The sequence below is a fragment of the Prionailurus bengalensis genome, chromosome D4 (genome assembly GCF_016509475.1).
Source record: "Prionailurus bengalensis isolate Pbe53 chromosome D4, Fcat_Pben_1.1_paternal_pri, whole genome shotgun sequence".
Lineage (NCBI taxonomy): Eukaryota > Metazoa > Chordata > Mammalia > Carnivora > Felidae > Prionailurus > Prionailurus bengalensis.
Genome location: NC_057359.1, coordinates 25405253 through 25418615, shown reverse-complemented (window position 1 = coordinate 25418615; position 13363 = coordinate 25405253). Strand labels below are relative to the sequence as shown.

General features: G+C 40.9%; 1 protein-coding gene across 1 annotated transcript in view; it reads left to right on the top strand.

Moving 5' to 3' along the window:
* Positions 1-13004, top strand: part of SLC28A3 (solute carrier family 28 member 3) — a 58784-nt gene extending 45780 nt beyond the window's left edge. Inside the window, exons 15-18 of the mRNA XM_043565377.1 lie at positions 6170-6251; positions 7228-7326; positions 7570-7690; positions 8532-13004. Of these exons, the coding sequence (XP_043421312.1) occupies positions 6170-6251; positions 7228-7326; positions 7570-7690; positions 8532-8658 (429 nt within the window). The 3' untranslated portion in view covers positions 8659-13004. The remainder of the gene's footprint in view (positions 1-6169; positions 6252-7227; positions 7327-7569; positions 7691-8531) is intronic.
* Positions 13005-13363: the final 359 nt, after the last annotated feature.

Below are 13363 nucleotides of genomic sequence, written 5' to 3'. Positions count from 1 at the left end.
GAGTAAATGCTTTGATTTCTCAATACTTCTTCATCACATACATACACTCGTCGAACAGTACTAGTGCTTCTGTGTATCAAGATAGGCACTTGGGGATACAACAGAGGACAAAACAGTCTCTGATCTCATGGGCTCATAGTGAACATAGTACCTCATAATTTTCAATGGCGTTGAACTAATCCGTGTGTGTGTGTGTGTGTGTGTGTGTGTGTGTGTGTGTAGAGAAACACAGCTAATCCTTACGACTGTGATCATTTACTTTTGAGAGCTGTGGATCCTAACATAGAGTCATATGAACTGGGACTGGAATCAATCAATCAACAAATATTTGCCATATGCCTCCTATCTGCAATGCAGCTATGCACTGAGGGAAGGAGTACTAAGGCATCTGCCCTCATGGGCTCATAGTCTAATCATCTTGAAAGTCTCTTCCTTCCAGCTTTTGAAATTCTATGAACTCTGAGGAACTTCCCAAATGCAAGACAGTCCCTGGACATCTTAAAGAAGTAGTGAGACACAAGTGGATGAGGGAAGAGAAAATCTTGGGAAATGGTCTGAACTTTGGAGATAAACATCCTGTAACGGTGTCAGGACTTCAGGTCAATAGGCTGTAAGGAGATGGTCATGTCCACTTGGCCTTGGAAGGGCTAAGGGAACTCAGGGGAAGCCATTACTTAGGTCATATTATATAGCCACATCTCCAATGTTTACTTTCCTGAAGAACAGAATTGTCACACACGTGGAAAGTCTTAGGGAAATGGTGGACATTTCTGACCACCGCCATTACTCATTGAAACAAGCCACTTGTGGGGCACCTGGCTGGCTCAATCGGTTCAGCGTCCAACTTTGGCTCAGGTCAGGATCTCATGGTTTGTGGGTTCGAGCCCTGATACACGCCCGGTGCTGACAGCTCAGAGCCTGGAGCCTGTTTTGGATTCTGTGTCTCCCACTCTCACTCTGCCTCTCTCTCTAAAAAATAAGTAAACATTAAAAAACAAAGTTAAAATTTTTAAAAGCCACTTGTAATTAAGGTTCTAGGCCTGTATTCAGCTTTAAAAGGAAAGAGGAGGAAAATCATGCTGCCCAAGGCTCTGAAATCGCCTGCCACTGGACAACACTACCATCTTCCCAGCAAAGGACCAAACATGCAAATTTACTCACATATACTACACAAATGGAACTGCCCACTCCAGGGGAGTACTGATCTGTGTTTTATGGTCCAGGTCGTTTGACCCACACATCGGATACAGTGGCTCTGTAGGTCTCCTGTTTTTCAATGTCTGTTCTTCAACTGGCCATGCAGTGCAGCTTGGCAGAATGTCTTCATTGTTTGGATGCCGCCACAAACCAGTGTGCTTCCATGCCAAAAGTAAACAATAGGCTAAATTAAGTGAATTGCTTTCCATCCCCAACTGTCAGTTGCCAGGAGAAAGTAGTTTTGTTCATGAGATGAGCAAGCTCACGATCCCAGCAGTACTGAGCGGGCTTGTGAACAGTTATTAAGAGAACAGAGACACAACAGCTGATTTGGGTTGAGGGTGAGCCCGCACCAGAGTCCGACCCACAGGAGAGATCTGGAGACAGGAATTCAGTAGCTTCTGCTACTGTCGAGTCATAATGGCAAAAGCATTTTGTTTTTTCCCATTTCTTATTTCCGGTCAACAAAATGGAGATGAGTCCCTGCAGTTTTTGTTTACCAACCAACAAGCAGTGAGGATGTCACAGCATCTCCTGGAAAAGGCAACACATGACTGAAGCATAAGATCTGGGTCCCTGAAGCAAAACCCAGTGTTGTCCAGGTCAGAATATGTACATAGTATGTCATCTGCAAAATGAGCTCTTCCTTACCCCATCGTCTTTTCTTTCCCAAAATAAAAGTAATACTTTGTGTCATAAAAACAGACACTCAGATCAGTGGAACAGAATAGAGAACCCAGAAATGGACCCACAAACATATGACTAACTAATCTTTGACAAAGCAGGAAAGAATATCCAATGGAATAAAGACAGTCTCTTCAGCAAGTGGTGCTGGGGAAACTGGACAGCGACATGCAGAAGAATGAACCTGGACCACTTTCTTACACCATGCACAAAAATAAACACAAAATGGATGAAAGACCTAAATGTAAGACAGGAAGCCATCAAAATCCTCGAGGAGAAAGCAGGCAAAAGCCTCTTTGACCTTGGCCCCACAGCAACTTCTTACTCAACCAGTCTCCAGAGGCAAGGGAAACAAAAGCAAAAATGAACTATTAGCACCTCATCAAAATAAAAACCTTCTGCACAGCAAAGGAAACAATCAGCAAAACTAAAAGGCAAACGATGGAATGGGAGAAGATATCTGCAAATGACATATCAGATAAAGGGTTAGTATCCAAAACCTATAAAGAACTTATCAAACTCAACACCCAAAAAATAAATAATCCAGTGAAGAAATGGGCAAAAGACATGAATAGACACTTCTCCAAAGAAGACATCCAGATGGACAACTGACACATGAAAAAAATGCTCAACATCACTCATCATCAGGAAAATACAAATCAAAACCACAATGAGCTACCCCCTCACACCTGTCAGAATGGCTAACATTAACAACTTTGCGCTGCTGGTGGGAATGCAAACTGGTGCAGCCACTCTGGAAAACAGTATGGAGGTTCCTCAAAAAAGTAAAAATAGAACTACCCTACGACCCAGCAACTGCGCTAGTAGGTATTTATCCAAGGGATACAGGTATGCTGTTTCAAAGGGACACATGCACCCCAATGTTTATAGCAGCACTATCAACAATAGCCAAAGTATGGAAAGAGCCCATCCATAGATGAATGAACGGCTAAAGAAGATGTGGTATATATATACAATGGAGTATTACTCGGCAATCAAAAACAATGAAATCTTGCCATTTGTAACTACATGGATGGAACTAGAGGGTATTATGCTAAGAGAAATTAGTCAGAGAAAGACAAATATCATATGACTTCACTCATATGATGAATTTAAGATACAAAACAGACAAACACAAGGGAAGGAAAGCAAAAATAATATAAAAACAGGGAGGGGGATAAAACATAAGAGACTCTTAAATACGGAGAGCAAACAGAGGGTTGCTGGAGGGGTTGTGGGAGAGGGGATGGGCTAAATGGGTAAGAAGCATTAAGGAAATCATTGTTGCATTATATGGTAACTAACTTGGATGTAAATTTTAAAAAATGTTTAAGTAATACTTTGTATATTTATTTGTCTACACTTAATTTATACATACCATCATACAGAATTCAAAAGGCACAAAAAGGTGAAAAGGAAAAGGAAGTCACCCCCCTATATCTCTGCCACTCAGCTCTTCTCCCTGTAACCATAACGCTCATTGTTCTTAAACTTGCTCTTTGCACATAATAACCTGTCTCAGATCCCTTTCCCCATCAGTGTCTGTGAAATAGTAGTCTATGGTATGAACACACCATTATTTAATTTAACCAGTCCCTTGTTGATGGACACTGTTATCCATTTTCTGCCATTGGAAGTAATGCAATGACTGTCCTTGTACGTATGATATCTCTGCTCATGTGCAAGAACTGCATGATGCATTATTATTTTCCCAGTGCAGCTCTTCCCATCACGTAATCTTGCACATTTATGGGGGAAGGCAAAGTGGAATCGTTTCAGCCTCCTTTTCCTCTTATTTTAAAACCTTACATGGCCACATCTGTGTATCCCCTTCCCACAGATCTCCAAAAAGAGGAAAGAGGAATCTCAAGCACTTTGTGCCATCTTCCTCCCCACAGTCTCTTAATAAGCCTGCCTGTTTTTGAAGCTTATTGAACTAAATGAAAAGCACTAGAGAGAGCAGGGAATGACAATGAGCTTTTCCGGAAACAGCGGACTGCTCAGATACTTGAAATATTTTTTCCTGCCTGCAATATGCACACTGATTGAAAATTTCAACAAAGGCATTCTCAGAAACCACGAAAGAGAAGAGGGTCTTTATAATCAACAAAAAATTTACCATGACCACTTGAGTCTTGAATGTGAGCTTTAAAAAATCCAGTTAGTTGGGGAGGTGGGGGGTGGAGGATAAAAAGGCACCACTACTTTTGAATGTAGTATTTTCCCGGTCTGTTCTTTAAACCAAATCATAGATTTTTCAGGATTTTAGAAAAGAAAATAATTGCCTCAGTTGTGTGGGTGCCTTTGCCAGATTGGGTGACCTTCTGGTGGACCATAGAGTCCACTGAATCTTCTGAGTGTCCTGTGGTCAGTCCCTCAAACTGAGAAAGAATGATCTGTCCTGAGCAGCACCTCCTGGCTATCAGAATAGAGCCAGAGGGCTATGTTCACGCTTCTATGAATTTACCTTCCATCTTCCTACTGCCCTGTGAAAGGACTCATTCATTCTCCTACTTCTAAAGGGGCACCTAATATTCCTATGGGATGGTTAGAGCTGGGGACCAAAGAAAGGCAAGCACATTACCACATCCAGCATGAAAGGAACTCCTAAGATATCTGTGAGTTTCCATTTTATTAATATAATTCCTTTTCACAGAAGTATAATTCACATACCAAAAAAGGCCCTTTTTTGGTGTATATACAAGTTTTGATCAATGTATCATCTGTGTAACCACAACCACAATGAACATATAGAACATTGCTATCACAGCTAGGAATTTTCTCTCCTGGCAAGTTGCAGTCAAAAATACCCCCACCCACCTCCTCATTCCCAGACAGCCTGACCCTTCTTTCACTCTCAATTACTTTTGCTTGTAAAATTTCATACAAATGGACTCGCTTCATCTTGTTTCACGCATCCATTATTTTCCTTCCTACCACAGAGTAGTATTCTGTCTTAGGGATATCCATAATTTGTTGATCCACTTGCCTGTTGAAGGACAGGTTGCTTCCAGCTTGAAGCTGCTATGAATACAGTTGCCATAAACACTCACATACAATCTTCTTGTGGACATATGTTTTTATTTCTCCTGGGAAAATTCCAAAGAGTGTTATTGCTGGGTCATACAGGCTATGCCTATTAACTTGATAGAAACTGCCGAGTATGTTTGTATTTTATAAACAGGCTGTGTCCTGTTACATTCCCACCAACAATGTACAAGATTTCCAATTGTTCCACATCCCCATCAACACTTGGTATTGTCCAATTTTTTTAGCCATTTTAGTGGTATCTTATTGTTTTGATTTGCATTTCCCTGGTGACTAATGATGTCAAATATCTTCTCGTGCTTTTTGACCATTTACATGTCTTTTGTGAAATCTCCTTAACTGTTTTTTATCGGGTGCTTGTCTTCTCATTAAATTATAACAGCTTGGGGTACCAGGGTGGCTCAGCTGGTTGAATGTCCGACTCTTGATCTTGGCTCAGGTCACGATCTCAAGGTTCATGAGTTCAAGCCCCATATTGGACTCTGTGCTGACAGGACAGAGCCTGCTTGGAATTCTCTCTCTCTCTCTCTCTCTCTCTCTCTCTCTCTCTCTCTCAAAATAAATAAATAAATAAATAAATAAATAAATAAATAAATAAATAATAACAGCTCTTTATACATTCTAAGTAAGTCCTTTGTCTCACAAATGTAATGTGAGTATTTTCTGGGGCCAACTTTATATCTTCAGTAGCTAGCACTGTGCCTGGCACATTATAGCAGGTGGCCAGGTCATACTGAACATTAGAAGTTTTCATCAGGGACACCTCGATGGCTCAGTCACTTAAGCTTCCGACTTCGGCTCAAGTCATGATCTCACATTTCACCAGTTCTAGCCCTGCATTGGGCTCCATGCTGATAGTGCGTGGCCTGCTTGAGATCTTCTCTCTCTTTCTCTGACCCTTCTGTGCTCTCTTGCTCGCTCTCTCTCTCTCTCTCAAACTAAATAAACTTAAAAAAAAAGTTATCATTGGGCAGAAAGTAGCGTTTGTAGAGGCCAAGACTACCAATTCCAACTCCTTTATAGAGAGTCTCTGAATCCACACAACCCCTTTCTCTCTCTCAAAATTCAACGGGAAATGGAAAAAAAGAGTCTACAAACCAACAGGTGTTTGACATCACACACTGCACATTTACTCACCAATACTGATTTCATAATCAGAAAAGGAAGCCTAGTTAGGATATCAGATTTACTAAGCTGGGTCACACCATGTATACATCTATATGTTTATGCTTATTTACAGATTCGTTCTGAGACAATTGCCACTTATGCTCTCTGTGGCTTTGCTAATTTCGGTTCCCTAGGAATAGTGATCGGCGGACTCAGTAAGTGAAAAGAATATACTTCAACAATGTATGTAACATAAACATACTTTCAATATCCATCTTGCTCTGTAACATTATTTGTGTCAGGGGAAAAAAAGGCCCTGGGACAGGAATAAATCCTTTGGGGTCCATTTTTCATCCCTGCTCTGCAATATAGTTTTCCCATGTATATCCAAGCCAACCTCAGGAAGAATTTGTCCAAATGTACAAGTTCTTCTCCACCCAGGGGTGAGATAGGTTCCACTTTGTATGCCAATTGCAGTAGATTTCTATCGGCCAGGTGAGGAAGGATTCTGAGGCCCAATGAAAGTGGGAAAATGCTGTGAATAGTTAGTGATGTCTGCACAGAAGTAGATGGTGACGATGAGTTGCAGATCTTTGGATCTTTCCTTGAAATTTGTTTGGCCTTGCATGCCCTCCATATACTGTGGTGAAATTTAGGATAAAACTTAGGACTTGTTTCCTCTGTAGAAAATGGAAGAGTCTGGGGTGCCTGGGTGGCTCAGTTAGTTGAGTGTCCAACTCTTGATCTCGGCTCAGGTCATGATCTCATGGTTTGTGAGTCTGAGGCCTGTGTAGGGCTCTGCACTGACAGCCCAGAGACTGGTTGGGATTCTCTCCCTCCTTCTCTCTCTGCATCCCCTTTCCTCTCTCTCTCTCTCTCTCTCTCTCTCTCTCTCTCTCTCTCTCTCTCAAAAATAAATAAGTAAACTTAAAAAAAAATAAAAAGAAAATGGAAGCCTCTGGGCCTTCTTGTATGAACAAGTTTCTTCCCTTCCTCCCATGCCAGAGAACTTCTCTGGACATGCAGCTAATTCATCACTAAGCTCTTGAATCTTGATTTTCCCAGCTAATTTGGAAAAAAAGAAAAGTCACTGACCTGACATGCCTAGCCTCAGAACAGTTCTCAGAGGCTGGGAATTTGGAATTCTAATTAACGATCTCAACATTAATCCCATATTTTCATGTTCCCCAGCATCCATGGCTCCTTCCAGAAAGCATGATATCGCCTCAGGGGCAGTGAGAGCTCTGATCGCTGGGACCGTCGCCTGCTTCATGACAGCCTGCATTGCAGGTACCGCCTGCCGTCCTCTGTGTCCTATCTCCCCAAATCCACAGAATGGCAGCTTTTGGTGGGGGTGGGGGGCATGCCTCCAACCCAAATGTGCAGCATATGCCACCGCAGAAAGCTGAGAGGCAGAGCTGCTGTTGAGCATATTGCCAAGTGAAATGTGCAGAGCATGGTGGAGAAGCTAAGAACAGAAGGAAGGCTCGGTAACATTAATTAATAAAATAAATGGCACTTTTCCACTTCCAGGGATGCTCTCCAGCACCCCAGCAGACATCAACTGCCATCTCATTTTGGAGAATGCCTTCAATTCCAGTTCGCCTGCAAACACCACTGAGGTGGTATCTTGTTGTCAAAGTCTATTGAACAGGTAGTGTATTCTTGGTTATAACTTCTGCCATTATTAATAGACATATTAGGCCTAAAGATGCAATCCACTTCTTTTTATAACTTTATAACTGTTTAAAAATGAGAACTTGTGCAGCAATTCTAAACCACCTTTCATTTTGACATTTCTCAGCTAAGACTAGGATCTCTAATACTAGCTAGTGCTGCGCAAGCATTTCTTATGCCCCAGCTTTGCGATAGGCACTTTGTATGAATTCTCTCACTTAAACCTTGAAACCACAGCATAAGTTAGGAACTATTGCTCTTTTTAGTGTTTGATAAAATTGGGGCTGGAGAAGGCTCTACCACTTTCCCAAGCAAAATGAATGTAAGGACAATCAAGATACAAAATTTAGGTTTTTCTGCCCACAGAGCCCATGCCCTTGACTAGCTAGCTGGTACTGCCTCTCTTTCAAGGGGATCAAGCCGTGCAGGCTGTCCTGACGACATGGTGACAGTGATGATGTTGGGCTACAGTGCATGACGGACCACCAGTGACCCTTACTGGCCACTCTCACCCTCTATAGTTTCTATCTGCAAAATCAATATCCCTATCCTAGGTGCCCTTCTTAAGGTGCAGGTGTTTTATGAGGATTGATTCTTTGTTTATTCTGGAAGACAGAGGGGGAATCCTTGAGGCCAAACAGGATTTCAGAGTCAAAAACTAATTCTCTGGTGCCTCTGTCCTTAATCCCACCCTAACCTGAATGTGAGGGAAGAAATCAGCTTCCTGCCCTTTGCTACTTTTAATGTGTCATCTTCTGCTCATCTATTGTCTCTGTCTTCAAAGACTCAACTAACTGTTTTATTCCACTTTCCACCAGCACTATTGTCAATGGTCCTGGTGACGTCATCCCAGGAGGAAACCACACCTTGACTTCTTTAAGGGGCTGCTGCATATTGCTGACTCCACCAACACTGAACTGCAGTTGGATCCCTAATGCATTTTGAGTTCAGCTACTTCTCCAACAGAACTCTAGGTACAGTTGCTGAATTTTCTACTTTGGGGAGGAAAAGAAAAACTGTTCTTCACAGATGGAAATTCCCATCATGGAATCAGCTTTCATTGGAAAGAAGAAAAACAGGAATGAACACTGCAGATCTCCAGCATCATCCCCCTCTCCAGCCCTCCCTTCCTCAAACCCTTCCCCACTGACAACCACTATGATATCTCAAGATGTGTCTCCAGTCCCAGAGATGTTTTCTGACCCTAGAATTTTATGATAGTTTGACCAGAATACAGATATAAATGGTTGCTCATGACAACGGGACTATGGCTCAGCCACACCCAGAGTGGCTCACTTCTCAAACATCTCAGGGGAGGTCACTGCATTCACCTGGACCTTGAATCTCACATGGAGAATCGTTTATCACCCAGTCATTGCCTGCCCTGGGGAGGTCCTACAGAAATCAAGAGTGCACCAGGATTACATTTAGACCATTCTAAAACCAGGTTTTAAATCCCATGTGCTTAGACCAGTCAGCTTACCCCCAAACTATGGTGTAATAACAAATAAGCCAAAAACCGTGGTGACTTACAAGTTTATTTTTCCCCTCACACCATATGCTTATGGAGGGTCGATTTGGGCTGTATTTCATGTTGTCTTCACTTCCAGAACCCAGGCTAAAGGAGCAGCCACTATGTGGGGTATACTGGGACAGGGGGGAAAGGTGGCCCTTAAATTTTCTGCTAGGGAGAACCCTTCACTTCTACTACCTTCCATTACCTGAAGTTAATCATATGACAAGCACAATGTCATGGTTATGGATGAATTATCCTGTCCTCAGGAGGGATAGTGAGTACTTTGAAGAAACAACATGATATACTATGTGGATGCATGATTTCTATGTTTCCCTTCAATGTGTCAACATGTTATAGAGTGTAACTGAAAGCCTACTCATGCATAAATGTGGTTATGTTACTGGTGACAACACAGGAAAATGGCACTACTTTTCATTCAAAAGGCCACTTAAGGACCATTTGAGAAGAGGAATAATTCCTGGTTATTGAAACCCTTCCACCAATACTTCCATTAACCAGGAAAGAATCAGCATCAAAGTTGCTTACTAAGTATCAAAGAAGAACCTTAATGGGTTCTGAGATTTGATATGTGTCAGAAGAAGAATCCAGAGTCAATGGCAGGGTGCTCTTTAATGAAATGCTCATTGCCAATTCTCTTAATAGCTCAAAGACCACATTCTGTCAGGAAACACAAATACCAATGACTGAGCCAAAAGGTGATTCACAAGTAAGAAAAAATGCGGGAAAAAGTTTGGGAATACCTGAAGTAATTTATTTTATTTATGCTTTCTTTCTTGTTCATGCACAATTTTTTGAAATATATATGTAAATACCTTGGGGTGTGTGTGTGTGTGTGTGTGTGTGTGTGTGTGTGTGGTGGTGGTAAAGGATGAAATTAAATACCCAAAGGATTCTTAAATTTTTTTTAATGTTTATTTATTTTTGACAGAGAAAGAGAGAGAGTGTGAGGGGGGCAGGGGACAGAGAGAGAGGGAGACACAGAATCTGAAGCAGGCTCCAGGCTCCAAGACCTGAGAGAAAGTCATACACTTAACCTACTGAACCACCCAGGTGCCCTGAAAAGACTCTTTATCTCAAGTATAATATACTAGGATATTTCTAACTATTGATCATTTGTATCAAATTATTCTTGGAACTCATGTGCCCTTGCAAAATTTAGACTTTATTTTAGGAAAACATATTTGCATGACTTTTCCCTCTGCTCTCTGTGTTTTTTGTGTCACCCTTCATAAAAGCCCGTGATGTAGTACGTCAAGGGTGCCAGTTATTCATATGTTGGTTCTCTCTGGTCTACTATGACTATTGTTTTTCTAACTTTTTTTCCTCATTTTAATTCTTTGTATTTTCCTATGTTGTTTTATTCCTGACACTCTCTTCTTATTCCTTCTCAAAGAGATTTGTTGTTTCTAGCGTGCCTCTCTGGCCAACTGATTTGCAAAGTCCACCTGTTGCCATTATCGTTCTTTGGATGTTGATGGCTCTTCTCCACACTCTTTTACTTCAAGGAAAACTTAATCCTCACTGTCCTGTTTTTTCAAGTCTTCTTTTTTCAAGTGCAGAATGTAATACCCATTTGTAATAAAAAGGGACAAACACACACAGACCTTTCTTCAAACACACATAAGAGTGTTGAGGAGTTGCTGCTTCTACATAGCTAGAATGAGTCTACTTACATATCACTTTCAACTTCTTTTCACTTCTCAATATACCTTGGACATTCCTACCAAGTTATTATATATAGTTCTAGCTCTAGCCTTCCCTTCCCACACGTGTGTGTGTGTGTGTGTGTGTGTGTGTGTGTGGTGTCTGTAAGAAAGAGAGAGAGTTAAATATCTTTTCTTTCTCCTTCCCTCCTCTTCCCTGTCTCTGGCCTAACACACATGGGTAACCCTAGTTAGATAATCTGATATATACCTTTCTGTACTTTCCTTTCACGTTCGGGTCATATTTTATAAACATATCTATCATTGAGGATTTTACCACACTGGAGCTACTCACATTTCTCTATAGTTTACTTTTCTTCTATAATAATACTTTGTGAATATTCAAGTCCACTGGCAAAACTTTAATAATTTTTTCAAAGGCATCATAATACTCCATGACATATTATGTATCTGCATTAACCACTCCGTTCAGGACAAGGATCCACTTTGGGGGTTTGGTTTTGTTTGAGGACTACTTTGAATCGTATCTGCCCACTTACTTTGCATATTAGTGATTTTATTCTATAGCAGTGCTATCTGACAGAAGTATAACGGAAGTCACATGTGATATAAAATTTTCTAGTGACCACTTTAAAAATGTACAAAGAAACTGGTAAGATTAATTTTAATAATGTATTTGACCCAATATATCCATGATATTATCATTTTAATGAATTATTTTATATTCTTTTTATTGAACTAAGCCTTTAAAATCTAGTATATATTTTATACCTAGAGCATACACTAAGACACTATATTTTTATTGGCAATACTCGGTCTGTATTTGGATTCCATAAAATTTACAGTTGAAAAGGAAATGCATACACCCAAATTGTTCCAAACACACTCAAAAGCTTTCCAATAACTGAAATGAGTATCAGTTGTTAAAGTAAAATTTTAGTTCCTCAGTTCCACATATGAAATAGTTCCACAATTCAATTATTAGTAGCTACCATATTAGACAGTGCAATTCTATAAGATGGTTTTCTAGGTCCACTAAAGTGCCACATATATTTGGTGTTAGTATATGTTGCCAGATTGCTTCTTGGAGAAATATGTTGTCTTGACTTTTACCTGCTTTGTGATATAATCTTTCCAATGTGTTTTATTCATCTACCTCTGTGTGTAGGTGTGATATTTCTTGTCAAATGCTACATGTTCACATAAATCTCATGCGGATTTCTTTTTTAATACTTTCCATCCTTGAACTGAGGAGGGCATATCATTCCTGCATCATATGAGAAAGAATAGTAAGGGTACAGACAAGACAAACGAGTTGGTGACCACTTTGGACTTGTTGCATCCAGAAACCTTATCAATCCCCTGTCCATGTTGAATGGCTCGGGACTGGTTGAAAGTTTCCCTCCTCCCAGTGAAACCACTTCATGGAATTTTTGGTACATGGTGATGTCTCCACTTTTCTTTGGCAAACATAAAAGCTAGAGGGCTGTTTGTTCCTCCTGATTTGTCCTACACTGACCTACCATAGTCCTCTAAGATGGCAAAGTTGGGACATTTGTATGCTTCCTATATGTTCATTCAATTGTTGTCTGAGGTCACTCAATGCTGACAGCATGTTGCTGTGAATCTATGCACCCTGAGCTTCTTTAAGGACAAGGCTATGACATCTATTTTGAATAATTCTACACTATGTCTAGTCTGCCCATGAAATTTGAAGTCCCCAGACTTCTCTCTGTGTCTATCTTGACACCAATACAGCTTTCACTAATCTGAAAGCCCTTTTTTTCAAATGTTTTTATTTATATTTCAGGAGAGAGAGACAGAGAGAGAGAGAGAGAGAGAGAGCAAGTGGGGGAGGGGCAGAGAGAGAGGGAGACGGAATCCAAAGCAGGCTCCAGGCCCTGAGCTGACAGCACAAAGCCCTATGTGGAGCTTGAACTCATGAGCGGTGAGATCATGACCTAAGCCAAAGCTGGACGCTTAACCAACTGAGCCATCCAGGCGCCCCTGAAAGCCCTTTTTTAAACACAGTATTGTGGGTCCAGCTATGAGTATTTCCTACTTTTAATGAAAATGAAAGTTTGCTTTTCTGCTGCTTATTCTCATTTTCCGTCGGTTTGCAAAAGGAGAGGGAACCAGAAATGGCATTTCTCTCACCAATCCAGAAACTATGGTTCCAAACAAATTCTCTGGGCCTGCAGAGGCCTTACAGTCCCAGAAAAGAATAAATTGTAGCCATGGGGTATGGAGAATTTTCTTTGATTTTTTCTATATTCCATTGGTAAAATCAGTATATCCAAGCAGTGAAGTCTGAGTGAGAAGGTCTCCATAACTACCCAGATTACTAACATGCATTCATTTTGCAAATGCTCCCAACTCATTGCTTTATATTTCTGTAGTTTAATGAGGCTGGTAGGCCACTGTGAAGGGCTTAAGGTGTACACTTGCC